Consider the following 25,087-nt stretch of genomic DNA (forward strand, 5'->3'; position numbering starts at 1 on the left):
ATCTGTCTTGGATACTTCCGAGGGTCCGAGGGGCCAGGGAGTGCCCCCCGCCCCACTAGGGGGATGCATTTCTAGGAGGTGCAGGCCAGGGGGGCACTGGGGAATCCGGTACAGGTCTTAGGGACAGCTGAAGTTCTGCCCAGGGGCTGGGGCGAGCAGAGGGACACAGCCACTGCTGTGCCCAGCTCTAGAGCCACACGCTTGGGGCCAGAGATACAGGATGGCGGGAGGGGTCCCCGAGCACAGCCGGGTGCTGCCCAGAAAACCAAACAGACACGCAGAAACCTCTAAGGGGCGTGGCGGGCCAAACACTGTTTTCTGTTTTCTGGCCCTTTCTGCAAAGCCAGGCCTCTGGGTCCCCCACCCCACCCTGCCAGCACCCCCCGAGGGGGCCTTAGAGCCCGGGAACTCACTGAGGACACACAGCAGCTAAAGCACAGACTGGGGTTCCAGCCCTGCAGCCCTCGTGGACGCACCCCTGTCCTGGCAGCACCTGCTGCCGTTTCTCCTGGGATGGGCCTTGCCCTTGAGGCCCCCCCGACACCCGAGTCCCTGGTTTCCCGCAGCCCCCGGGGGAACTCAGGCCACTGCTCAGGGCCAGGAGAGACAGTCCCGGCGCAAAGCTAGGCCAGGTGTGGCCCAGGTGAGCTGTAGTGTGGGTGTAACCCGGTCCCCAGGGGCACATGCCACCCTGTGTGCCCGGGCCTGTGTGCGGAGGATGGCGCAGCCCGCGTGCGCTCAGGTCCTGCTAAGCAGCAGCCTTGGGGGGTAGGGGGCGGGGGGTGCTGAGGGGACTGGCACCCCCATTTACAGCAGGGCGGGATCCCTCCACTCAGCCACTGCCGACCGTTCTGTGTGGCGAGGGCCTTGAGGGCACCCCAGCCACAGCCTGTGTGTGTCGGGGGGCAGGGGGCCGGCACTCGGGGGCCTTTGGGATCTGTGTGGTCCCACAGCACCCCGGGTCCGAGCATGGTCCTGCATCTGCTGGGGCAGGGGCGAGGGGACCTCCCTGCAGTACCCGCCTGCACCCCTGGGTCCTGGGGCACGGGGGGGCCGCCGGTGGTATGGCTGTGCGCAGCCGTGGGCCTTTGTGTGTGGAAGGCCAGAGCGTGCGGGCGGCCGACTGGGAGGCGCATGCCAGGCTCCCCCAGGGCCCGCGTGACGGCGGCGGCGACATGCTTTGTGCCCGCGGGTGCCAGTGAGAGAGCGTGTGCGACTTTGTATGTGGAGGACCCACCCCCATCTCCCATCCCCCCCAGATGATTTCACCACGGCCCGCCTGCCCGCCCGATCTCTTCGCATGGAACCTTCTGGAGGATTTGGCCCCACCCCCAGCTTCTGGTGGCCCTGGACGGAGAGCCACCTTCTGGGGCCAAGGCGTGGGGCTGGGGTGCATGTGTGAGCTGCCCCCGCCTCGGGCTTGGCTCCCGAAGATTCAGGTGGGGACAGGCCGCCCCGCCCCCCAGCCTGCTTGCTCCATGCCAAGAAGGCTGGCACTGCTGCTCCAGCCGAGGGGAGCCTGGGGGGGGGCAGGGTCCTTGGTGGCGGTGATGGGGACACTGCCCCCTGCCCATTGGAGGCCCCCCACGGCCCCCAGCCATCCTCAGGGTGGGGCCTGGTGGGGGGAGCGCTCCCCAGCGCAACCCCGTCTTCTGATTGGCTCCGGAGCGCCGCAGTGCCCGCCGCCCGCCTCCCCCTCCCCAGCTGGCCAGGCCACAGCGTACCGGTGGCAAATGCAGCTCTGAGTTCTGGGCACAGCTGCGCCTTGTGCAGCCCCTGCCAGCCCCACCCGGAGCCAGACACCCCAGCTCCATGTCCCCGACCCCTCCCCACCCGCTCAGTGAGCCGGGCACCCCGGCCCTGCTCCCCCCGCCCGGCTGCCAGGCCGACTCCTGCCATCCCCCTCACTCACAGGCCTATGTCCCCCGGGCCAAGCCCCCCGGGAGGGGTGCGGGGGGCAGCCTGAGGGCCCCCTGCACACTAGCATGGCCACTCCCGCCCTAGGAGGGGGCTCCTCAGGAGGGGGAGGGGGTGCGAGGGGGTCGGGGAGCTGGTGGGGGGGCTAGGCCTTCTTTTAGAGAACGCGCCCAGAGCTGCGGCCAAAAATCGGGAGATATTCAGAGGGAGCCAAGAGGAGCTTGGCAGGAGGAGAGAGCGAGGGAGAGAGGGAGCGGTAGGAGGGGGGGAGAGGGAGGAAAGAGCGAGAGAGAAAGAGCCTGGGGGAAGGAGGGGGGCCTCAGTTTCCAAATCCGGGCTCTGAGCTTGGGAGGGAGCAACTGTCTGCAGGGGCCCATGGGGGCAAGGCAGGGGGCTCAGGCGCACAGACATCCCGGCTGGCCCGGCCAGGAGCCCCCACACACACCCCTGGGCGCCAGGCAGACAGAGGGAGGCTGTGGGCTGTGGGCGGCCACGTATCCCGCCGCACCCAGCCGAGGGCCTGGGGGGGCACCGAGGTGGGTGCTGCACACATGACCCGAGGCTCAGGAAAACCTGGGAGAGGGAATCTGGAGGGGGGTGTCCCAGGGTGAGGCCACCACCCACTCGGACACAGAGCGGGGTGCCTGCAGATGCAGGGACGACACTCAGGACAGGGCTGGCCAGGCCTGTAGGGGAGCTGGGCCCAGATGCCTGGGCAGGAACAGCCAGCCCTGGGGGGCCGCCCTAGTTCCACAGGGGGTTGCCAGACACAGGAGCCGCAGCGGGCACCCCAGCCCAGGCGGGCGGCACGTAGGGTGGACCCCACCATCACCCAATATCCCCTTGCAGAATCAGACAAAGGGCACGTCTGGGAGCACCTGGGACCCCCACTCATTGGGCATCGCCACCTGGCCAGGTGAGAGAGACTCCATGGACGGTGGGGACACGACGAGCTGGGGGTGCACACTGGGGGCGCTCAGAGCTGCCTGCACCCCAACCATTGGAGCTCTGGGGGTGCAACATGTGGAGGCCCCCCGCCCCCCTCTGCACAGGCCAGGAGCATCCGGGGGGATAGTTTAAGACCCCAGACCCCAGATACACGCTTCAGTTCAAGAGCAGAAATGGGGGCTCCCTGGAGGAGGAGGGGGTACAGCCGCACCCCTGCACATGCCTGCCAGCCCCGCTGTCTGGACAGACACAGAGCTGTGTGGCTGCCCACCCCCGCCCCCCAGCCCCACACCATACTACTGTCTGAACCCCCGTGTGCACCCACACACACACTCTGACGCCCCCCAGGTTACGGGAAGCGCTAGGATAGCCGAAACCCGCTAATGCACGAGAGGTGCGGTCCCCACGGCGAGCACAAGCCCTGTCCCGCACCTCCTGACTCTGCTTATCCAGCAGGACCCCCGCCACACTCCCCCCCCAATCCTCCCTGCTCCCGACCCTACTCTGCCGCCTACTCCGGGCTATCGTCCTGGACTGTAAGGTGGCCCGGTGGCTGGCATGTCCCCCACTGCTCTGAAGAGGCCTGGCTTCCATGAGGAGGGCCTGGGGGGGCTAGCCTGAGGGCAACAGGAATGACCACAAGCCTTTGCAGGTGTGGAGCAGAGGTGCGGGGCGCGCCCTGAGCCTGGCCATCGTGGCTCATGGGACCTCAGTGCTCTGAGCGGCCAAGTTACAGCCTGGGAAGACGCAGCGGCAGCAGCGAGAAGGCGCAGAGTTGGAGCCCAGCGTGGCCGGCCCCGGGGCCCGGGAGGCCACACGGAACCTTCCTCCTGGGCCCTGAGCCCCAAACCCACACTGTCTTGGGCTCCCAAGCTGGGCCTGGCCTGGCCTCCAAACCGCTCAGAGGCTGGAGTGCAAAGGCGGGGACAGGCGCCTCTTGCAAACGGCCGACCCGGGTTCAATCCCCAGCGCCGCAGATGGCAGCCCTGAGCACCGGCCAGGAGTTATCCTGAGAAGAGAGCCACGAGGAAGCCCTGAGCACTGACGGCGGGGATGGGGGAGCACAGCCTCCCCCAAAGCGCGAGAAGCCAAATGCAGGCCCCAGTATGGCCCACGCCCTCCCTGCCCGTGCCTGCTCCCCGGTGGGGTACACGGAGCCAGCGGAGCTGGAGCCAGAAAATCCAGCTGAAGCGGGTGGGGGGCGTCCTGCATCCCAGTGGCCTGGAGAGTGACGGGGCTGTGGAGGGGGGGGTCACGGCACCCCAGTCCTCCCATGCCTCAGGAATGCGTCTTTGTGGCCGCCACTCGCCTCAGTGTGTCTCTCAACACCCCGGCCGGGCCCGCAGCCATGCCCGTTGGACAAAGGCACAGGTCTGTCTGTCTGTCCGTCCGTGTCCGTCTCTTTTTGGTTGGGTGTGCCAACCAGAGCCAAGGTGTCCCCAGTGTGAGACTGGCTCTGAGGGCACAGGAAGGTGGGGGTGCCCCTCAGGCATGCCCAGGTCTGGGTCCCACCTTGAAGTGTACGCGGAGTGAATGTGCGCGCACACACTGGGTTTTGTGCGACAGCTTTGGGGGGCCGGAGGGGGGTCTCACACGGGAACGAGCAGGTTGCTTAGGACCCCGCGCGCAGGTAAAAGCCCACATACGGCTGTGTCTCCATTTGGGGGAGCCCCCATTCATCCTCCCCTGCCCCTGCACTGGGGGCTCTGGGCCCCCACACTGTTACACCCAGGCTCTGGATGCAGTCTCCGCCGCCCGCCCTTCCCCCTGCACTGCCTCTCCCGCCAGGACCCTGCTGCTCCCAGCTCAGGCTGCTCAATCATTTATTGACTTTCAAATCGAAGCCAATTCTGGCTTTAAAAAAAAAATGGAGCGAGAAAGAGAGAGAGAGAGTAACAGTCCAAGACGGGGGGGAGGGGCAAGCAGGGGGGAGAGAGAGAGACAGAGAGAGACGGAGAGAGACAGAGAGGGGGGGGAAAGAGAGGGAGAGAGATGCAGAGAGACAGAGAGAGGGAGAGAGGGACGAATTGTGGGCCCGCCAGACTCACTCGGGGCTGTGAAGAACGAGACAGCCAGAGGTGGTCAGGAGGACAGACTTGGTGCAGCAGGATGTGCACGTGGACACAAGAAGCTTACACACAGCCGACTCGGGCCCAGAGCGCTGGGGGTGGGGTGACCAGCCAGATCCCGCTGACCACGGCCACGGGCATGCTCGCACTACTGCCACCTGCCCTGGAGTATGAGGTGTGAATCTCTACCTCGACACAGAGAAAAGGCCTTCACTTGCCGCGGGTGGGGGGGATCCCCAATCCAGCCAGGCTGCCCCCCTGACACTGGGGGCCGCCCTAGCCCCTGCTTCAAGGACCTCTGCTGCCAGGGGTCCAACTAGTATGATCTAATGATGGGGTCCCCATTCCCACCAGGCCGAGGCGTCCTGCTGGAGGCTGGGGCAGGGGATTGTTCAAGCCTCACTAGGCCCCAAACTACCAGCCAGGCCGGCCACAAGGCAGACCCGGCTCCGGTCCAGCGTGCTGCCCGGTGCCTGGGCAGTGCCTGGGGCACCAGAGGGCTGGTCAGTCAGCCAGGGACAGAGGCAGGTCCCTGCCTCATCAGTGTCCAGAAAGCTTGTCCACGCCTGCAGGCATACCACGACCCGAGGCGCGCTTGTACGCCTGGTAGACACCAGCCGCCTCTGCTCCCTGGGCCACGAGGCCCAGCTACGCCAGCCTGGCCACGGCCAAACCCCAGGGGCCGTGAGCAGGGCCCCCTCAGACAGGCCAGTGTTCCCCACTGTTCCGGTGGGGAACAGCCAGACTCAGGCCTGGCGGGAGAAGGCTGCTCCAGAGGCCGCCGGCCAAGCTGGCCAAGCGGGAGGCTCACGTGTGTCTTTTCGGCCATCTGGAACCCACCATGCGGACAGCATGGTTCAGGGCGCTAGGCGGCACCGAGCAGTGCCTGTACCCCCTCAAAGCCCGGGGCCCCCACCCAGGAAGGTGGACGGGCAGGGCGGGCATAGCCCCCTGCGCTGGCCGCTACCCAGCCAAGCGCTGAGCTGGGAACTTCGCTGGAGGCGGGATGTGTGCGCGCCTGCCTGTGTGCCGGGTTGCCCGTGGCCAACCCGACGTGGCCGCAGCACAGTCAGCGCCGGCCACCGCGGCTGCCGCCTCCTGCCTCTCCAGCCTTTGGGCCTCTGGACCGGATTCCCCCCACCCCACCGGCCCCGCCTGGTCACCCCCCACCCCGGCGCTGGAGGCAGCCAGAGGTGGGGGGCTGGGGGGTCCTGCGGGGGAGATAGATCTGGGGCCAGAAAGTTTGCGCCGCAAAAAAGTTTGAGGGTGGGGGGCCCCCACAGCGGCGTCGTCCAGGGTCGGCGCAGAGGCGCGGCCCCGGGCTGGCAGCGCGCCCGTCCCTCCCTCTCCTCCCCTGCCCCTCCGAAATTTGGGAGCCCCGCCATTTTCTCAGCCCCGCTCCCATGTGAGGCCTTGAACAAAGACTTTGGGGAGACGCCCGGGCCGCTCGGCCCGCCCCGGGCACCCCAGCCGCAAGCAGGGGCCGCTGCCACCCTAGGGAGCCGCCGCGCCCGCCCCGGGGAACGCCGCGGGACCCGGTGCCCGCTCGGCGCCCTCGGGAACACCCCCTGCCGCTCCGTCACCCCCGCGACACCCCGGCGGCCCCGCTCCGGGGCTGGGGGTGTCGCCCCCCGTCGCCCCCAGCCAGGCTGGCGCGAGTCCCGCTGCCCACCGCAGCCCCGCCGGCCGCGCGCGCGCGCGTCCCCCCCCGCGCGCACACGCACACACAGACACACAGACACACACACGCACACACACACACACGCGCACACGCACACACACTCACACGTCCCCGCACTCCCGCGCCACGCCGCGAGGGTCAGCGCCGCTCACGCAGCGGCCACCCCGGGGTTCCCTCAGCAGGAGCCGCACGCGCGCCCGGGCGCACCCCGCGGGCTCCCCTCCCGCCGGCCCCCCGCGCCCCGAAGCCCCCCGCGGGCTCCCCTCCAGCCGGCCCCCAGCGCCCTGGCGCACCCCGCGGCTCCCCTCCCGCCGGCCCTGCCCGGGGGCGCGGGGGCGGCGCGGGTACCTGGGTCAGGCAGTACGGGGAGTACATAGCTGGCGCCCCGGCCGGCCGCGGCGGGGAAGGCCGGGCGGGCGGCGGCCGCGCTGGGCTCCGGCTCCGGCTCCGGCTCCCGCGCCGGCTCGGCTGCTCCGGTGTCGGCCGCGCGGCGCCCCGGCCCGGCCCCGCGCTCGCTCCGCCGCCGCCGCCGCCGCTCGCCCGCTCGGCCCCGCCGCCTGGGCCGCCGCCGCGCTCGCCGCTGCTGCTCGCGTCCGCCGCCCGGGCCGCCGCGTCTACTCCATGCCGCCGCCGCTGGCCGGTCCCCCGCGCCCGCCGCCGCCGCCGCCGCGCTGCGAAAGTGAAAGTTTAGACAAAGTTTGGAAGCGGCGACTCCGCCGAGAGCGGGCGGGCGGCGGGCGGGCGGGAGGAGGGGCGCGGGGAGGGGCGGGCGCTGCACACACGCACACACACCCCCTCGCCGCCACGCACGCACACCCCGGCACGTGCGGCGCCCCGACCCCGGCCCCTGGCCCGGACCGCCGGCCACCGAGCGATTCCGCACCCGGACACGCGCCACACGGGCCCCGCGTCCGGGTGGAACCACCCACGCGCGCGCACGCATGACTGGGGCTAGACAGCCAGATCGTGCGGGCTGTGCACACGCGAGCGCGCGCGCGCACACACGCGCGCGCGCGCACACACACACACACACACACACACACACAGGATCTGCCCGCCATGCCTGCCAGCGGACACACACGGATGCACCCTGACCCCCAACGCAGATGCCATCACGCAACTGCCCTAGGAGGGCACCCCACAGGCGCGTGGGTGGCTAGGGCAGGGCAGGGCAGGACATCTCCACCCCACCAGATACCTGGGCACCCTCTCCACTCCACAGGGGACCTGGCCTCTGAAGCCAAGAGTCTTCTGCAGCAGACTGACGCCAGGGCACCCCCGTGGATAGCTCAGATTTCCAGCCACTACAGACTGCCCCCTCTGGGGGTCCCTCAGTTGGGCACAAATGTCACACATCTGCACCCAGTCCCTTTCCTGGCCCCACCACTGCACACATAGCATGCAGGATACACAAAGAGCACACACAGCACACCACACACACGAAGAACATACGAGACACACACGCAACATTCACAGCACCCGCAGTGCACAATGCAGTGCACATATAGCACACACAATGCACTCGCAGCACACATGCACAGGCAGCATTCATGAAGCACACATGTAGGACTCTAGTATGCAACACATGTAGCACACAGCACACATGTAGATAGCACACATAAGGCAGGCGGCACATGTACCAATACCACACATGTAGCACACAGCGTGTACATACTTGGACACTCCCAGATCCAGGGGCACAGCCCACCCCACAGCTGTGATCCCTTGAGGACCCCTGTACAGGCCCCTCACCCCTTCTTCCAAAGAGCAGAGAGGACCAGAGGGACAGGCAGCTGCTGGGGAGCCCAGTAGAGGGGTGAGGAGCCTTGGGTGACACCCCAATCCCTGGTAAACTCCCCCCACAGCTCCAAAGGAAGTGAAGCTCCGCCCACAGCAGCTGTCCCCTCCTGTCCTCCTGGGCTAGGAAGCTGGGCCAGGGCAGTGAGGCTGTGTCTGTCTGTCTGTCTGAGGGTGCCCAAATCCACATGTGTGCGTGTGTGAGGGGTAGGTGCTGTCTGTGGAGTACCCAGGGTGTGTGTGTGTGTGTGTGTGTGTGTGTGTGTGTGTGTGTGTGTAGACTGTGATTGTCTGTCTGCTACCCATGTATGTATAGACTGCATCTGTCTTGTCTGGTACCTGTGTGTGTGTGTGTGTGTGTGTGTGTGTGTGTGTGTATAGGCTGTGTCTGTCTGGTACCTGTGTATGTGTGTATAGGCTAGGTCTGTCTGTCTGTCTGGTACCTGTGTGTCTGTCTTTCTGGTACTCAGGGGGGTTGTGTGTATTTTTCTGTGTTTGTAGGCTGCGTGTCTGCTACCTGGGTATGTTTGTCCATGTGTGTAGACTGCATCTGTCTGTCTGCCTGCCTGTCTGGTACCTGTGTGTGTCTGTGTGTAGGCTGCATCTGTCTGGTACCCGGGTGTGTGTCTGTCTGTCTGGTACCGGGGTGGGGGCTACCCCAGGGTTGTGTGCGCAGTTGTGGAGCATTCTTCTTATTGCTCCCGAGCTGGTATACATAAAATGGGGTCCATGTGACAGAACAATGGGGGTCCAGGTGACATTACCTCATTGAGGTGGGTTGGGGGTTAGGTTCCAGGGCGTGGGGTGGGGTCAGTTCCGGTGGAAGGACAGTCTGTAGTGGAGGTGGTACGGCCCCGCCCCGTGCAACATGCATCTCTTCACAACCCTGGGGACGTCCGGCCACTGAGCAAGGACCCAGACCCCGAGCCCAGCAAGGGGCTCCTAGAGTCTGACAGGAAGTGGCAGCCTGGGGTGAGGGCTGGGCACAGCTCACAGTATGGGACATGCTGGGGGTGGGTCTGTCACAGTGTGGGAGGGAGTGGCCAGCAGTGACCAGTGTCCTAGGGGCAGGGACTGGCAGTGCAGGCCTCCTAGTCTTGTTCCCTGCCGGGTGGCCCAGGGAAGTAGCACCCCCAGGGCTGGGGGAGCAGGGGGCTCTGTCCCCCACAGCGCATGCCGCCCCATGCCTGCCCCACCGCCAGGTCCTGGCACGGGGAATTGATACGTCCTTAAAAATTCAAGGGCTTCGGGTAAACAGAAACTTTTAACACGGGTTACGGTTTCAGAGCCCTGAGTCTGCGTAGCTGCCTGCAGGAGGCGGGGGAGGGGCAGGGCCCAGGCAGGGGGGGGGGCGGTCCTCGGGGCACGGAGGGGCTGAGGCCGGCAGTGTGGGGAGCTGCAGGCGCTGAGGGTCCCCCAGGAGGAGGAACCTATGGGGAAGAGGAGAAGGGAGCACCGAGGGGGCAGAAGCATGAAGCACGGCTCCCTCGTGTGTGAGCCTGGGAAGGTGGGGGGGGAACCACCGGGCTTGGGGTGACCAGAGTTGAGAAAGAGGCTGGGAGGTTTCCAGGCAGGGTGGGGGCTGCTGGAACAGCGTGATGTGGGGGTGCTAGAGGGAAGGCTGGAGCTTCCCATGGAGCTGGGGTTCAGACGTATCTTCATGGCAAAAGAACATGACAGGGAACGCCCCCCGGAGGTGCCCCAACTTGGACACATGGTGGAGCCCCCAAGGAGGCGCCCAGAGGGGCTGTGCATCCAGAGAGCCTGTCAGTGGATGAAGCCTCAGAAGACGCCTTGCTGCAACTGACCCTCCACACACACATACAACCACACACACAACACACACATGACACACATATACAACCACACACAACTCTCACGCAGCTCACATACAGCCACATACAACCACACACAACTCACACACACCACATGTATACAACCACACACCACCACAAATTCACACAACCTCATACACAACTAACACATCACACACAACCACACATAACCATACACCACACACACAAACATAAAACCTTACACAACCTCACATACACAAACACATACACAACCCCATCCTTCATTCATCACACAGCCCGTCCTTCATTTACACACACAAATCACACACAACCTCACATACAGCTCACACACAACTCAGTCTCACACACAACTCATACATACAATTCACACACAATTCATCCTAATTCATCTCAAACACACACAACCTCACATATGTACCCTCACTCACATACAACTCACACATACAAACCCATTCTTCCATTCACCTCCCCATACACAACCTGATTTCATTCACCTCATACACACAAACTTGACACGCACACCCTCACAGACACCCTCACTCCTCCCTCTTAAATACACACATTCTCACACACACCCTCGCACACACCCTCTCACCCCCTCACCCCCTCACACACACCCTCTCAGCCCCCTTCTCTCTCTCACATACACTCTCTCACACAGTCTCTCACCCCCTCACACACACACACCCTCTCTCTCACACACACCCCCTCTCACCCCCTCCTCAGGCACCCCCCTCACCCCCTCTCTCTCATGCACACTCACATCCCCTCTCCTTCCTGCTTCTGCCTTGCCGCCGCCCTCCCGAGGCTCCTGCTCACACAGCCCCGAAGCCCTCCGCCACGGGCCTCGTGCACCCAGACACCCACTCAGAATCCCCCCGCACCCCTGTCCCAGCTGCCAGCTGTGGGGCTCAGGAGACAGAGAGGCTGCTCCCTACACCCCCCAGTCCGAGTCTTGGTGGGGGAGGGAGTGGGGCACAGCTGGGTGCCACAGCTGGAACCCCCACATTCCTCCAGGCAGGGCTGCTGGCGGCAGGTGCTCTCCGAAGCTGGGGTGGGTGCGGAGGAGCACGGGCACTAGGCCTGGCAGGATGGGCCCAGATGCCACGGCCAAGCAGCCACAGGAAAACGGCAAGGTGGGGGGCTGGGGTCAGGGGGCTCAACTGAGGCCATCGGGTCCAGTCTGGCAGGCAGCTAGATGTCCCCTGCCTGCAGTGTAGCCAGGGTCCCCCGTCATAGGAAATGCCCAAGTCTCTAAGACACAGGTCACCACAAGATTCTCCCACACACCATCCAATATATAGCATGTGCATGCACAGAGCACATGTGCTCACACAGATGCACACACTCACACACGGACGCACACTCACATACAGACACTCAGACACACACACAGGCATATACACAGGCACGTACACTCACATACACTCAGACACACACATAGACACATATACACATGCACTCAGACACACACCGACACACTCAGACATGCTCACACAGTGCAGTCATAGACATGTATACTCACTCACATAGACTCACACATACACTCATAGACATGCACATACACACACTCACTGTACTGTCGTGCACACACAATAGTCACTGACATGCACACAAACACAGACATGCATAGACATGCACACACTGATGTAGCTCACAGACACGCACACACCCGCACGCACATATCCTCACACATCCCAGTACACACAGACTGTCCCTGCCCCCCCCCCAACCCCCAGGAGCCGTGCGGCCCATGCAGACAGCACGACACACAATCCGGGGACGCAGGACAGAGCCGCAGCAGTCCACACTCAGGCTCTGGAAATCGTGCACCGGTGTGACCCAGCGCTCCCATACACACAGACACACAGACATGTACTCACACATGTTTACACAATCACACACATTCACACTCAGGCACACGCTCAGGCACACATACGGACAGGCAAGATGAGCTGCTGCCACACACGCCCGGCCCAGAAGCCACCAGGCCTGCAAACACCTCCTGGGAACAGCCAACTCCGGGGGGCGCACAGGAGTCACAACGTTTCATTTCAGGGGCTAGACCCAGTGACCCCGGCGACCTCTGTGCATGCCGCCACCCGCTGTCCTGGCATGAGGGGCACCTTCCGACTCAGCCCTCCCTGCACGCCTGGCCTGAGTTCCCTCAGTCACCCCTCCTGGGCCCTGTCCTGGGTCCTGGGCTCGTGCTCCAGCGCACGGGTATATGAGGACTCAGGGCACCCCAGGAGGAGGGACACCACAGCCCCCAGCTGTCACCACCATACACCCTCACGGTCACACCTCCCGTGGCGCTGCCGCCGCCTCTGCGCTCACGCTGTCACACCTCCTGCAACCACGCTGTCACACACGCAAATGCCACACAGCCCTTGCGAGTGGGGGTCACACACGCCTGATGCACCCCCCGGGCTCCCCAGCGTACCTCAGCACCACCCCCCGAAGTGGTAACAGTGGGGATCACGCTGACCGGCTCAGCCCTGAGTGAGGTGCCAGCCCCATGTCGTCATCCCTCCACCGCGTCCAGGGCGTGTCCCCAGCTGTCCCCCGGTCCCCAGCTGAGGCAAACCAGGACAGGGCAGCTCAGCCCTGGCAACCCAGTGTTCCAGCCACCAGCCAGCTCACAGGCGCCGGGACTCACGGGGAGGGACAGTGGGACAGCACCCCATCCCCTCCCTGTCCCCAACCCAGCAGCCGGAGACAGGGTGGCGGCCATGGAGCGCTGGCCTGTCACACCCGGCCGCTGTCCCGACGCTGAGGCGGCCAGGCAGACCAGGCACCCTGAAGGATCACTTAGGACACCCCTGGGCTCAGGTGGGGGCAGGGACAGGCAGGACCGACCCCTCCCCTCTGCAGTTGGTGCTGAGGGGGTCGCAAATGGACCGGCAGCTGTTGTCGGTGGGCGCCAGCCCCCCCATGAATATTCATCAGCTGGGCTGCCTGAACCTGTGGGGAGCCCGGCTCCCAGGCAGCTGGGTGTCCCCTCCTGTGCCAGGAGCCCTCAGGTGGGGGGGACTCAGCAAGAACCGGGCTGCCCCCCCACACACACAGCCCCGCCACCGCTGACCCAGCGCCCACCCCAGGCACACACACCACAGCCAGTGAACCCACAATGAAACGTGCCACCACACCCTCACCCTCCAGCAGCTCACACATACGCGTGCACACAGGCATGCAAACACACGAACCCACAATCGCAAGCACAGTGCAGACCACAGACACCCAGCATGGGGCTGTCTCCCACATGGGGTGACAAGCACACTCGCACCCAGACCAGACAGCCAACACACGCACTCACAGCCAGCCACAGGCATGCAAACACAGGCCGGGCACCACGCGGCCGCAAGACCACAAACAGATACACCATCACACACAGGCAGGAAAACACCCCCACACCTCTGTCCCAACACAGGGGCAAACACCCACAAACCACAACCAACGACTTCCCATAAATTACCCACACGCGCGTGCAAACGTCACCCACAAACCCATTCACACAGACTCCCAGCACACAGCTGCACTGTTTCTGTCTCTCTGTCTGTCTCACACACACTCACACACACACACACTGACATCTCACAGGAAGGGAAACTGAGGCCCTGAGGGGCTGAAACAGGCCGGGCCCTGCGGACTGGGCCAAGGCTGCGGCAGGCCGCCCCCTGCTGGCAGTTCCTGGGAGCGCCACGGTGGTGCGCCGAGGCGGGCACGCGCCCGGCGTAACCATGGCAACCCCCTGGCACGCGGAGGGCGGAGCGGCGCGTTGTCATGGCGCCGGCGGCCGCGTGAATGGGGCATTGTTTGTCGCGGCGCCCTAGTCCCGCTGTCCCGGACCCACCCGGACCCACCCCGGCCCTGCCAGGCAGAGACGAAGAGATGGGGTGGGGGGAAGATTTAGGGATGGGAGATGAGGAGGGAAGGGGGGGAATGAAACATGGAAGGGGGACAGAGGCAGGACAGAGCAGAGCCCGAGGGACAAGGGGACAAGGGAGTCCTCGCAGGGTCTCTGGCCCCACCCTGAGACCTACCCTCTCCCTCCCTTAAACACTTACCTGCTCTTCACATTACACCCGATGGATGGCAAGATTCGGGAGATCCAGGTTTTGGGGTACACTGCCCTGGCCTCTCTGAAGCAGGGTGACCCCTATAAAGAATGCCTTGGGCCCTCAGGGGTCCCTGACACAGTGTGGGGGGCAGGGACCCCACACTGATACTCCGTTCTGCCCAGACGTGCCAACCGGCGGGATGGGGCTATACGCGGTGGTCTGAGTCCCTCCTGACCATACCCTCCCGGGAACACATGGTGGGGTAGACGCCCCACACCCTCTCCTTACACACTGACACTTCCGTGCAGGGTGCAGACATTTGTGAGTTTTGGATTTGGAGCTGCACCCCACGGTGCTCAGGGTTCCTCCTAGCCATGCTACGGGGGACAGAGCAGGAGGTGCTGAGGGTCGGACTCGCGGTCTCCGTCCGGTGCTGAGACGAGCATGCCAGCGTGTCTGTCTCCCACCCCCTACTGAAGCCTTTCTTACGTGGAACCCCACGCCCCACATGATTAGCCGTATCTGGGGGAAGTGAGTCTACCTGTCCCTGCTGACGGGCAGACATCACTAATAAAGATTGGGGCGGGGGGGCGGACGGGGGAGAAGAAAATGAAGAAGTCCCTCACCCCACCACATGCCAGCCAGGGTAGTCCTGAAACTCCCGTCCAGGGCAATTTGACCCAAATCTGGACCAAGGGTGCCCCCTGGTGGCCATATGTGGTTTGTGCAGACATGGGGGCGCACAGGCGGGCTGGGCCAGAAGGACAGAGGGGACAAGAGTCAAGAGGCCAGGGGCCAAGGTGTGCGAAAGGGGTCCCCAGACCCAAAAAAAAAAAAATACGATTCCCAGTCACCTCGATCTAGGATCCAGAGTCCAGGTTCTAGAACTCAACTCCCAGCATCTAAACGCCAAGTCTGTGACCTGAGCCATAGCACAGCAGGGAGGGCATTTGCCTTGCAGGCAACTGTCTTGGATTCGATCCTCCTCGGCATCCCAGAGGGTCCCCGAGCACTGCCAGGAGTGATCCCGAAGTGCAGAGCCAGGAGTCAGCCCTGAGTCACACCTCTGAGTGTGGCCCCAAAACCTAAAGAAATAGGGCTGGGGCCGGAGCGATAGCACAGCGGGTAGGGCGTTTGCCTTGCATGCGGCCGACCCGGGTTCGATCCCCGGCATCTCATATGGTCCCCCAAGCACCGCCAGGAGTAATTCCTGAGTGCAGAGCCAGGAGTAACCCCTGAGCATCGCTGGGTGTGACCCAAAAACCAAAAAAAAAAAAAGAAAAAAAAAAAAAAAAAGAAATAGGGCTGGAGCGACAGTACCGGTGTTAAGGGGCTTCAGGGAAAGTGATTCCATCTCCTCTGCTGCATGCCCCCCCCCAACCCCAGCAGGACTCATCCCTGAGCACTGCCAGGTGCGACGCCCAAACAGAACAAATAAAAATCCTACTCCAATGGTCCAGCATTGGATGGGGGTAGGAGGGCTCAAGAGCTAGCCCGTCCCCCCAGGACACCCCAGGCCAGAGGAGAGGGTGCTGAGTACCCACACACAGCCCTCCGGTTACCCAGACTCCTTTCAACTGTATGTTACGGTAGCCCAGATCTACACAGTCAGGTCTACCCCTCACCCAGTGCCCAAAACCATCAGTCACTCCATATGACCCAGAACCCACACACTCCTCTCTCGGGGGACACAGGAGCCTATACGCTCATCCGTGCACCCACGGAGCTCAGCGCGGAGGGTCCCCCCTCTCCGGAGGCCCTGCCACCCGGACCCAACACAGTCACCACACCGAGAGACAAAAAACCCTCCAGAAGGCTGATGTGGCGGGTACGTGCACGCATGCTGCACGCGCACGCGCACGCACGCGCGCACGCGTTCCCCCGCCCCCCTCAGAGAAGCCCGAGTCTTGGCAGCCGAGCAGCCCCTGGGAACGGAACCCCCGGGACGGGCCTCTCCGTGCGCGCGCGCACTCCCTCCCCCGCCTGGCCGGCTGGCGGGCTTTAATACAGATGCCAAACTCATAATTGTAACTGAGGGTGACAGGGTCACCTTCAGCCCCAGATGCTCGCGCGGTGGCAGATGGCGTTGGCAAACCTGATTAGCAGCCCCTGTGCCAGCGCCTGTGGCACCTGCACCCCCCGCCCCTCCCCCGCCCCCCCAATACTCATTACCCAACCATTACCGGGCCTGGGGGGACAGGGTGGGGGCCGGCTGGCACTGCCCGGGAGGGAGCAGGGACTCCGGGGCCCCCCTGGCACCGAGGTTCCCAGCTGGCTTCCCGGCTGGCAGGAGGTGGGCACAGCTGATGGGAGGAGCAGGCGCCTCCTGTCTGCCAGAGAGGGGGGTGCCCGCAATGCCCACTCGGACGCAGCCTGGGGTTTGGCACAGACCCTGGAGTGAGGGGGGAGGGGTCCTACCTCAAGCCCCTGGTGACCCCCACCCTGGGCCTGGCAAGGCCGCACCTTCTGTTTCCCACCCCTCCTGCAAGCCTCTGGGGTCAGAGGTCATGGTCTCCCACGCCCCCCGCGGGCCCATCTGTTTCCTCCATCCCTTCCAGCGCCCCTCACCTGGGGCCTCCTTCCTGTGGCAGGAAGAGGGCTGAGGGCCCCCCACAGCCGGCCAGCACCCCCCCAACACTGCGCTCCGGGGGGCAACTGGAGGCAGCCAACAGCACCACATGGCCGCGGTTCACTGCCAGACAGGCCCATCTGCTACTGCCCCGGTTCCAGCCGCCCAGCCAGGCCGCGCTCCCCACTGCACCCCGGGCCTGGCCAGGAGGCGCCCCGCTGCCCACCCCACCCGCTGGCGCAGAACACGGAGCACGCGGGGCTGAGCCAGGTCAAGCTTTATGCTTCATGCAGAGCCGCGGGTGGGGGTACAGGCCTGAGTTCCTCAGGGCCCCTGGGGTGGGCCTCCCGTGATTCCCCCCCATTTTGGCTCATCTGTCCCTCCCTGGCTGGGTCCCTGGGGTCCCTGGGTCGGAGCTGCCCTGTGTCTGCCCAATTGAGGGAGCTTCTGTTCCCCCTGTCTGTTTCTCGGGGTCTCTGGGTCAGAGTTACCCCACGTCTCCAAGTCTGGGGCAGGGAAACCTGACTCTAAAAACGGGTTGAGTCCTGGTGGTGGAAGGTGGAGATGGATCTCTCGGGTTCCCACGCACCCCTCCTTTTCCTTCCCCAGAGACCCCAGCCCTTGATTTTGCTTTGGACCTCAGTTTCCCCCTCTGTAAATGGGGCGACCCCCCTCCTTACAAGGAGAATCATTCTCCGTCCAATGCCCAGCTCCGGGCCAGGGGGGCACCCTGGGCGGGAGATGGTCTGAGTCGGGGGCTCTCCCCTTCCGCCCCCCACCCCGGGAACTGGGGCGCGCCGCTGGTGCGGCGTGGCGGGCGGGGGTGGGGGCACAGGCGGGAAGAGTTTCCGACTTCGAGGCGTGCACGGGGCCTGTCTCAGCTCGGCTCAGGCGCTGGGGGCGCAGCGACACCCCTGCACCAGCACGGTGTGCGTCTTCAGCCGCCGGCGGGAGCCCGGGGAGCCCGTCCCGCAGCGCAGCACGAGCGGGGCGCGGCGTTGGCGCGCGGGGCGGCAGCGGCTGCAGAGCGCGCGGGGCGCGGGGCCCGGGCCGGGCACGTAGAGCGACGCGCAGCGGCCGAAGCAGAGGCGGTTGCGGACGCGGACAGGCGCGCAGCCGGGCCGGGACAGCACCTGAGGGCACACGGGGACAGCGGGCGTCAGGGGCGGCGAGATCGGTTGACCCCGGGGCGGCACTCGCTCGGGGCCGCGTGGAACCCCAACTCTGCCCTCTGCTGGCGGCGGGACGCATGGCCGGTTTACCCGGCTCGCGGGGGCGGGGGGTGGAGGGGTGGGGTGCCGTCCTAGGAGCCCCCCCTTCCGCGAAAAGCTCAGGTAGGACTAAGCCACCCAGGATGGATACGGGACTGGCCGTCTCCCCCAAACAGCGGCGGGGGCGAGAGGGCGTGGGCACCGGCGTTGCAAAGAGCTGGGACGAGTGGAGGGCGGGGACCTTTGAACAAAAGCCCTTAGCCCAGGACAAAATTTGGAGAAGGAATTAAGGGAGAGCTCGCAAGGGTTAAATGCCCGCATCTCGCATGTTCCCCATCAGGGTTTGATCCCCAGCGCCCCAGTATGGTCGTGTGTCACCCTTCCCACACACAGGCCTGCGGGAAGTGATCCCTGAGCACTGAGTCAGATGTAAGGGCTGAGCACAACTGGGTGTGCCCCCAAACAAAGTAATCACTGTAGCACTGTCGTCCCACTGTTCCCACTGTTCCAACTGTCCCACTGTTGCTCGAGCGGGCACCAGTAACGTCTCCATTGTGAGACTTGTTGTTACTGTTTTTGGCATATCAAATAAGCCGGGGGTAGCTTGCCAGGCTCTGCCGTGTGGGTGGGATACTCTCGGAGGCTCTCGAGAGCGATGAAGGAATCGAACTCAGGTCGACCGTGTGCAAGGCAAGTTTGCCCTACCCGCTGTGCTATTGCTCCAGTCCAACAAAGTAATAATTCTAAAAAAATTTTTAAGGAGAAAAGAGGGGTCTGGAGCAATAGTTCAGTGGGGAGGGTGCTTGTTTTTCATGCTTCCAACCAGGATTTGAGTCCCCAAGCACCACCAAGAGTAATTCCTGAGTACAGAGCCAGGACTAACCCCTGAGCATCACCGGTGTGGCCTCCCCAACCAAAAAAGAAAGAAAAGGCCAAAAAAAAAAAAAAAAGGAAAAACATAAAACAAAGGAAGGAAGGAAGGGGCTGGAGTGAGAGTACAGGGTGGAGGGTACTTGCCTTGCTTGTGGCACAGCAAGGTTTGATCCCTGGTATACCAAATATATATATATGTAATATATATTATATATATGTAATGCAATTTGGAGACAACCGCTGAACTAGAGCTATAACCGACTGGATTCCACCGGATGTCAAAAGAACACCTGGCCGCCCACCTACGAGATGGTCAGACTTCCTCGTCAAGACCCTGAATGGTTTGATGCTCTTGGTGTTCCTGGAGCGAGCAGGCGCCATTGGGCTACACTAGCACGCAACAGGGACGAATGGAGACATTACTGGCACCCGCTCGAGCAAATCGATGAGCAATGGGATGACAAGTGATACAAATGATACCAAATATATACTAGGAGAGCTCACCAGGCGTGAATCCTGAGCACAGAGTCAGGAGTAATCCCTGAGCATCACCAGGTGTGGCCCCAAAGCAAAAACAAACAAACAAAAAAATAAATTAAAAAGGAAAAGAAAAGAAGGCTATAGAGACCCAAACAGGAGCCTGTGTGGTGTGAGTGAAGCCTGCGTTCAGTTTTTGCTTTTGTTTTTTCTGATTTATTTCTTAGCTAAGTGTTTCCTGTGATGCCTGGAGAGGGAGGTGAGGGTGTTGGGAAGGAAGCGGAAAGAGAATTAGAGACATTTAGCCAAGAAATTTGGGGCAGCCGGGTCCATGGTCCCCTGTCCCCTCCTCCCTGTCGCCCAGCCTCACCTGTGTGAAAGGGACGGCTCGGCAGTGCTCCCGGAGCACCTCCCGCGGGCTCAGAGGCAGAGGCATGGGGCTGGGCCCCTGCTGCAAGGCCAGAAACACCTCCCAGCTGTGCTCAGCCCAGGGCGGTCCCTGGGGCTGGGAGGTCTGATTGACGGCTGCCCCAGGCGGGGCTGGGGGACCCCAGGGTCCAGGTCTCCCCAGGCCGGGGGGCAGCCAGATAACACTGAGCAGCCTCAGGAGAGGGGCCAGCCGGCTGAGAAGCATCTGTCCTGTTGTCTGTCTGTCAGCTGGGATTAGCACAGGGTCCTGGATAGCGACCCTGCTGTCGGGGATAGAATCGAGGCCTTCACTCAGCCTTATTTTAAGGGCTCCCCGTTCTGTATCTTCCTCCCTGGCCGCCCAGGAGGGACCCCTGGACCCCCCACAGGAGAGCAAACACCTAAGCAGACTCTCACCCCCTCCCAGCCAGAGGGGGGCAGTGTCTGGGGCGTGGGACTGTTGTGACTAGCAAAGGCAGGTTTCTGGAGCGGCCCAAGGGCCTTCCTTAGGGGGCATGTGAGTGGGGGAGGTTCATCCCTTGTGCAAAATTAGACTCTGCAGCAGCCAGACACTTGTGGGTTCATTCCCAGGTTTGCAACTTCCCAACTGTGCCTTCAGCCACCCTGTCCTGGGCAGACACCAGAGGCCACCTTAGCAGCCGCGCCGCGGCCAACTGGGATGAACGGGCTCGTGTTTTTCCTTTAATGCGAATTAATGGGGACAATTGTGGAGACAGGACAGAAAGCTGGCCTTCTGCCCTAGATTTTTACACCGTAGCGCCAAAAGGGAAGACAAAAAAAGCACACAAGATGATGTCAGCGTCTGGAATATTTAGAAGACATTCACGTGTAGGTTCCTTCAAGGGGTCCGGACGACAGTCCTCAGGGTGGCCAGGGAGGGCTTCCTGGAGGAGGTCACATGTGCTGCAGAGACCGGAGGGGGCCATGGGAGGCAAGTGGGAACCGCCTGAGAGGGGCTGAGGGCGCCGCGTCCCAGGCCCAGAGTGTCCAGCATCTCATGGGGGGGCCGGGCCGGGCCCTGCCACCTCTGCGGGCTCCCAATCTCGCACCTAGGTGAGGTGGAGCCTCTGCCCTGCACCGTGAGAAGCGGCGGGGCGGTCCCTTCCCGCGCCCTGTTGGCCGCAACTAAGCAGTGAGCGTGGCGGAGCGCGCGCCCCCTGGCGGCGGATCTCGGGACTGCGCGGTGACAGACCTGCCTCCCAGACGCCCCCACCTGGAACTGTGCGGAACCCACCCAGCCATCCACGCCGCCACAGCTGTGCTCCCGACCGTGCCCCACTCGACCCTTCCGCTGTCCTCCAGACCCACCTAACAGAAGACAGATTTGACCTGCCCGGTGCTGAAAACCCCAAACTTTGCAGCATCCTCCTCCACGTCCCAATCTTTCTCTCCTCCGGTCTCTCAAACCACCCTCAGTATCTCCTCCCTGGAGAGCTATGGGTCCCCGCCCCCCACCTCCCTCCATTCCCATTGAACCCCTTGAACCATTTCCCCCTTGAGCGTCCAGAGGGCGCGAGCGGGGAGGGGAGCGCGAGGGGGGGCGGAGTCTGGAGTTCGTGCTGGCCGGCCTCTGCTTGGAATCTTCCAGGACTCTGCCTCCAGCCACACCAGCCTCATCCCCAGGCATAATTCCAGAGCAGGGCTGAGCTGAGCAGGGCTTTGGAGCTCCTTATGTTTCATCAGGAAAGATCAGGCTAACAAACCTTGTCAATAGTGTGTCTATTATACGCTGACCTTTGTGGAGATGAGGTCGATAGGAATGTACCTTAGAGATTATTTGTATTTGCATTTACAGTTCACTTGACTCTGCACGTTGAAAAGAGCACGAGGAGAGGATGTTCCTTTTCTAAGAAGCTTCACATTCAAGCTGAGAAATCGTGTGTCTGGAGGAGTATTGTGCAGGGGGTGGAGACACGCTGACACCTTTGCAAACATCTGGTTGTGAGTTAAAATCCTTGGGGATCCCACATGAGCCAAAGCAAGCCAAACCCATCAGCAAGCAGTTTCTGGCTGCAGCAACACAGGTGTGTGTGAACAGCAGACAGCAGTGTGTGTGGCCTGGTTCTGCAACTCCAAAAACAACTCGCAAGCAGCACACCCAGAGAGCCCGGTGAACACTACCCTGATTCTCAGTGAGAACCCCAACTAGAGTGGGTGCGAGCACCGAAATGAAGAGTGTGATACTCAGCAAGCCTCCTCTTGCTTGTTTTTTGGGCTACAGCCCCTGATGCTCAGGGATCACTGTTGGTGGTGTTCAGGGTATCCTATGGAATGCCAAAGATTGAACCTGGGTCGGCAGCGTGCAAGGCAAGCAAGCACCCAACCCACTGTACTCTCTGGCCTCTAAATAGATTTTAATATTTAAAAACATAAATATGTAGCACAGCGGGTAGGGCGTTTGCCTTGCACGCGGTCGACCCGGGTTCAATTCCCAGCATCCCATATGGTCCCCTGAGCACTGCCAGGAGTAATTCCTGAGTGCGGAGCCAGGAGTAACCCCTGTGCATCGCGGAGTGGGAACCAAAAAGCAAAAGAAAAAAATGTAGATAGGGCCAGAGAGATAGTACAGAGGGTAGGGCTCTGTGCATTTCTGTGCCACACCCAGAGGAACTCGAGTCACACCTGTAGGTTCTGAGACAGGGAGGCCGGGTGGGGTTGGGAGTAACCCCATGCGGTGCCCCGGATGGAACAGAGTTGGCAAGCGCTTTAATCCCTATACTCTTTCTCCTACCCTCAATGTCTTTGTTTTGGTTTGATTTTGGGTCACAGCCGGCAATGCTTAAGAATTAGTCCTGGCGCTGCTCAGGGGACCCTATAGGGTGGCGGTGATAGAATCCGGGTCGCCCGCGTGCGAGGCAAACGCCCTCCCAGCTGTACTATCGCTTCGGCCCGCCCTCCCCATTTTAAGCGTGTAAAATCCTATTTCGGTAATACTTGCTAAGACAAAAAATTTCATATTAACGATGTACAAGAAACACACGAACGCTTCCCTCTCCCGCAGATGCACTGACGCCTTTCGCCCCGCCCCCTGGGGCCTTGCGCGCAGGCAGCGCCGTGGCCAGCCCAGTCGCTCCACGAAGACCCCTCGCGGCCAAGATGGCGGCGCCCACGGGGCAGACGCGTCGACTGCTCGGGCTGGCGGCGACCCTGGGCTCGGGCTCCCGTAGCTACCGGGCGCCGCCGCCGCCGCGTCGCTCATCAAGACCTTGGTGGCCGGACCCAGACGACCCGCTGACTCCGCAATGGCAGCTGGGGCCCCGCTATGCCGCCAAGCAGTTCGCCCGCCACGGCGCCGCCTCCGGGGTCGATCCCGGCTCGCTGTGGCCGACGCCCGCGCAGCTGAGCGAACTGGAGGCGGAGGAGCGCGAGTGGTGCCCAAGCCTAGCGGCCATGCAGGAGTCACTGCGAGTCCAGCGGCTGGAGGAGGAGCGGAAGCGTCAGGCCAGGTGCGTTCGTGCCGTGTGGGCGCTCCCTGGGTGCGCGCTCCCGGCGCCGCAGTGGTTGCCGAGTGACAGTTTTTGGAGCAAGCTTTTACTGAGTCCTTGCTGTGCACCATCCTATGCCCCGGGGGCTGAGGGCATCTCGGGATTGGTGATAGCTCTTGTGGGGTAGTGAGAAAAACCAAGTCGGAAGGAATATTCATCGAAGGACACGCTCCAAGGATGCTTGGGTTTGGGACGCCTCGGGCCCAAGGGCTGCATGAGAAAGCAGACACCTGAATCGAATGGGCGGCGCACTGCAGGGCAGATCTTTGCGGGTGGACAGGTGAGACGGGTGGGACTAAGACTCCAGGGGCTGGGCTGGAGTGATAGCACAGCGGGTAAGGCGTTTGCCTTGCATGCGACCGGCCCGGGTTTGATTCCCAGCATCCCATATAGTCCCCTGAGCACGGCCAGGAGTAAGACTCCAGGGGCTGATGGTCTGAAGACTGTGAGACAGGTAGCACCCAACTCCAGGGCATGCACGGTTTTAAGGATTAGTATTGAGGCCAGGCCTGAGCACTTGGGTGGTTCTTGGGGGTGACAACAGCCAAGAGGGCAGATTGGGGGAGCAAGCCAAGTGTGCTCCAGAAAGCTTCACACTGCCCTTTCAAGCTCCTTTAGAGATGAGGTAACGAACCTGAAGAGCATCGGGCTGGGGGTGGGGGGTGAAGCAGATGGCCCCTGAGATGCCTCCGGGCTTGGATCTTTGCACTTTTTTTGGTCCTTAAAATCGGGAGGTGGGGCTGGAGCAATAGCACAGCGGGTAGGGCATTTGCCTTGCACGCGGTCAACCCAGGTTCAATTCCCAGCATCCCATATGGTCCCCTGAGCACCGCCAGGAGTAATTCCTGAGTGTACAGTCAGGAGTAACCCCCGTGCATTGCTGGGAGTGACCCAAAAAGCAAAAAAGAAAAGGGAGGTGAGGTGACTGGCACCCACAAAACCTGAAGGTTCAAGGATAAGGTCTGGCCAGCACATGTGCGCAGGGTAGGGCAACCCTAGGGAGGGCTGGCACCAGGGTGACGGCATATCTCAAGCAAGGGCAAAGACAGTATATCCTGCCCTCTCTCCCGGTGCCAAGGTGTCTTCCTGGCCCATCTCGCCCCATTCTTCCATCTCTATCGAGGAGTCTGGGCTTGGGATGGAGCCGCGTGTACCACTGACCGCCCTCTGTCCTCGGCCCCTGCAGGGAAGCACTCATTGCGGAGCGCATGGCCAAGATGCCGCAGATGATTGAAAACTGGCGGCGCCAGCAGCAGGAGCGCCGGGAGAAGGCACAGGCTGACAAGGAGCGGAGGGCGCGGTTACAGGCAGAGGCCCAGGAGCGCCTGGGCTACCATGTGGACCCCCGCAGCACCCGCTTCCAGGAGCTACTGCAGGACATGGAGAAGCAACAGCGCAAGCGCCTCAAGGAGGAGAAACAGAGGCAGAAGAAAGAGGCAAGGATGGCCGCACTGGCCACAGGTGCCGCTTCCCCTGGGACCTCCAGCGCCTAACCTGTCCCTCCTGCCCAATAAAACCTGTCCACTGAGCCTGTGCCCCATCCTTCTCTCTCCCCCTCTTGACTGGGGCTCTGGGAGGGTGCGATGGGGAACTAATGAAGGCACAGATGGCAGAGGAGAAGGCGGCACTGTTTACCAACATTAATCTCCAGTAATTAGTCAATTACCAGGGGGATGCAGCGCGCTAACCCACTGCGGAGATGGTGGAGGAGCATGGGCAGGCTGGAGGTGGGGAAGGCCCCCGCCCCAGACTG

At 62.8% G+C, this 25,087-nt stretch overlaps 3 protein-coding genes across 6 annotated transcripts in view; 1 reads left to right on the plus strand and 2 right to left on the minus strand.

Annotated features, from left to right (window-relative positions):
- Positions 1 to 7,121, minus strand: part of NFIX (nuclear factor I X) — a 69,611-nt gene extending 62,490 nt beyond the window's left edge. For 3 of the 4 annotated variants that reach the window (XM_055129156.1, XM_055129154.1, XM_055129151.1), the window contains exon 1: positions 6,964 to 7,121. In XM_055129156.1, coding sequence (XP_054985131.1) covers positions 6,964 to 6,990 — 27 coding nt within the window. In that variant the 5' untranslated portion in view covers positions 6,991 to 7,121. The remainder of the gene's footprint in view (positions 1 to 6,963) is intronic. The other variant, XM_055129155.1, reaches the window with a different exon arrangement.
- Positions 7,122 to 17,262: 10,141 nt separating this feature from the next.
- Positions 17,263 to 19,856, minus strand: DAND5 (DAN domain BMP antagonist family member 5). Its single transcript, XM_004616800.2, has 2 exons — positions 19,791 to 19,856; positions 17,263 to 17,992 (listed from the first exon to the last, which is right to left on the minus strand). The coding sequence occupies exons 1-2, from the start codon at positions 19,854 to 19,856 to the stop codon at positions 17,747 to 17,749; spliced, it is 312 nt and encodes a 103-aa protein (XP_004616857.1). The 3' UTR covers positions 17,263 to 17,746.
- A 3,038-nt stretch (positions 19,857 to 22,894) lies between these two features.
- Positions 22,895 to 24,862, plus strand: GADD45GIP1 (GADD45G interacting protein 1). The gene is made up of 2 exons (XM_004616799.2): positions 22,895 to 23,295; positions 24,521 to 24,862. Exons 1-2 carry the CDS (start codon positions 22,946 to 22,948, stop codon positions 24,825 to 24,827), a joined length of 657 nt encoding a protein of 218 aa, XP_004616856.1. The 5' UTR covers positions 22,895 to 22,945; the 3' UTR covers positions 24,828 to 24,862.
- The last annotated feature ends 225 nt before the right edge of the window (positions 24,863 to 25,087 follow it).

Source organism: Sorex araneus, chromosome 2 (genome assembly GCF_027595985.1).
Source record: "Sorex araneus isolate mSorAra2 chromosome 2, mSorAra2.pri, whole genome shotgun sequence".
Classification (NCBI taxonomy): domain Eukaryota; kingdom Metazoa; phylum Chordata; class Mammalia; order Eulipotyphla; family Soricidae; genus Sorex; species Sorex araneus.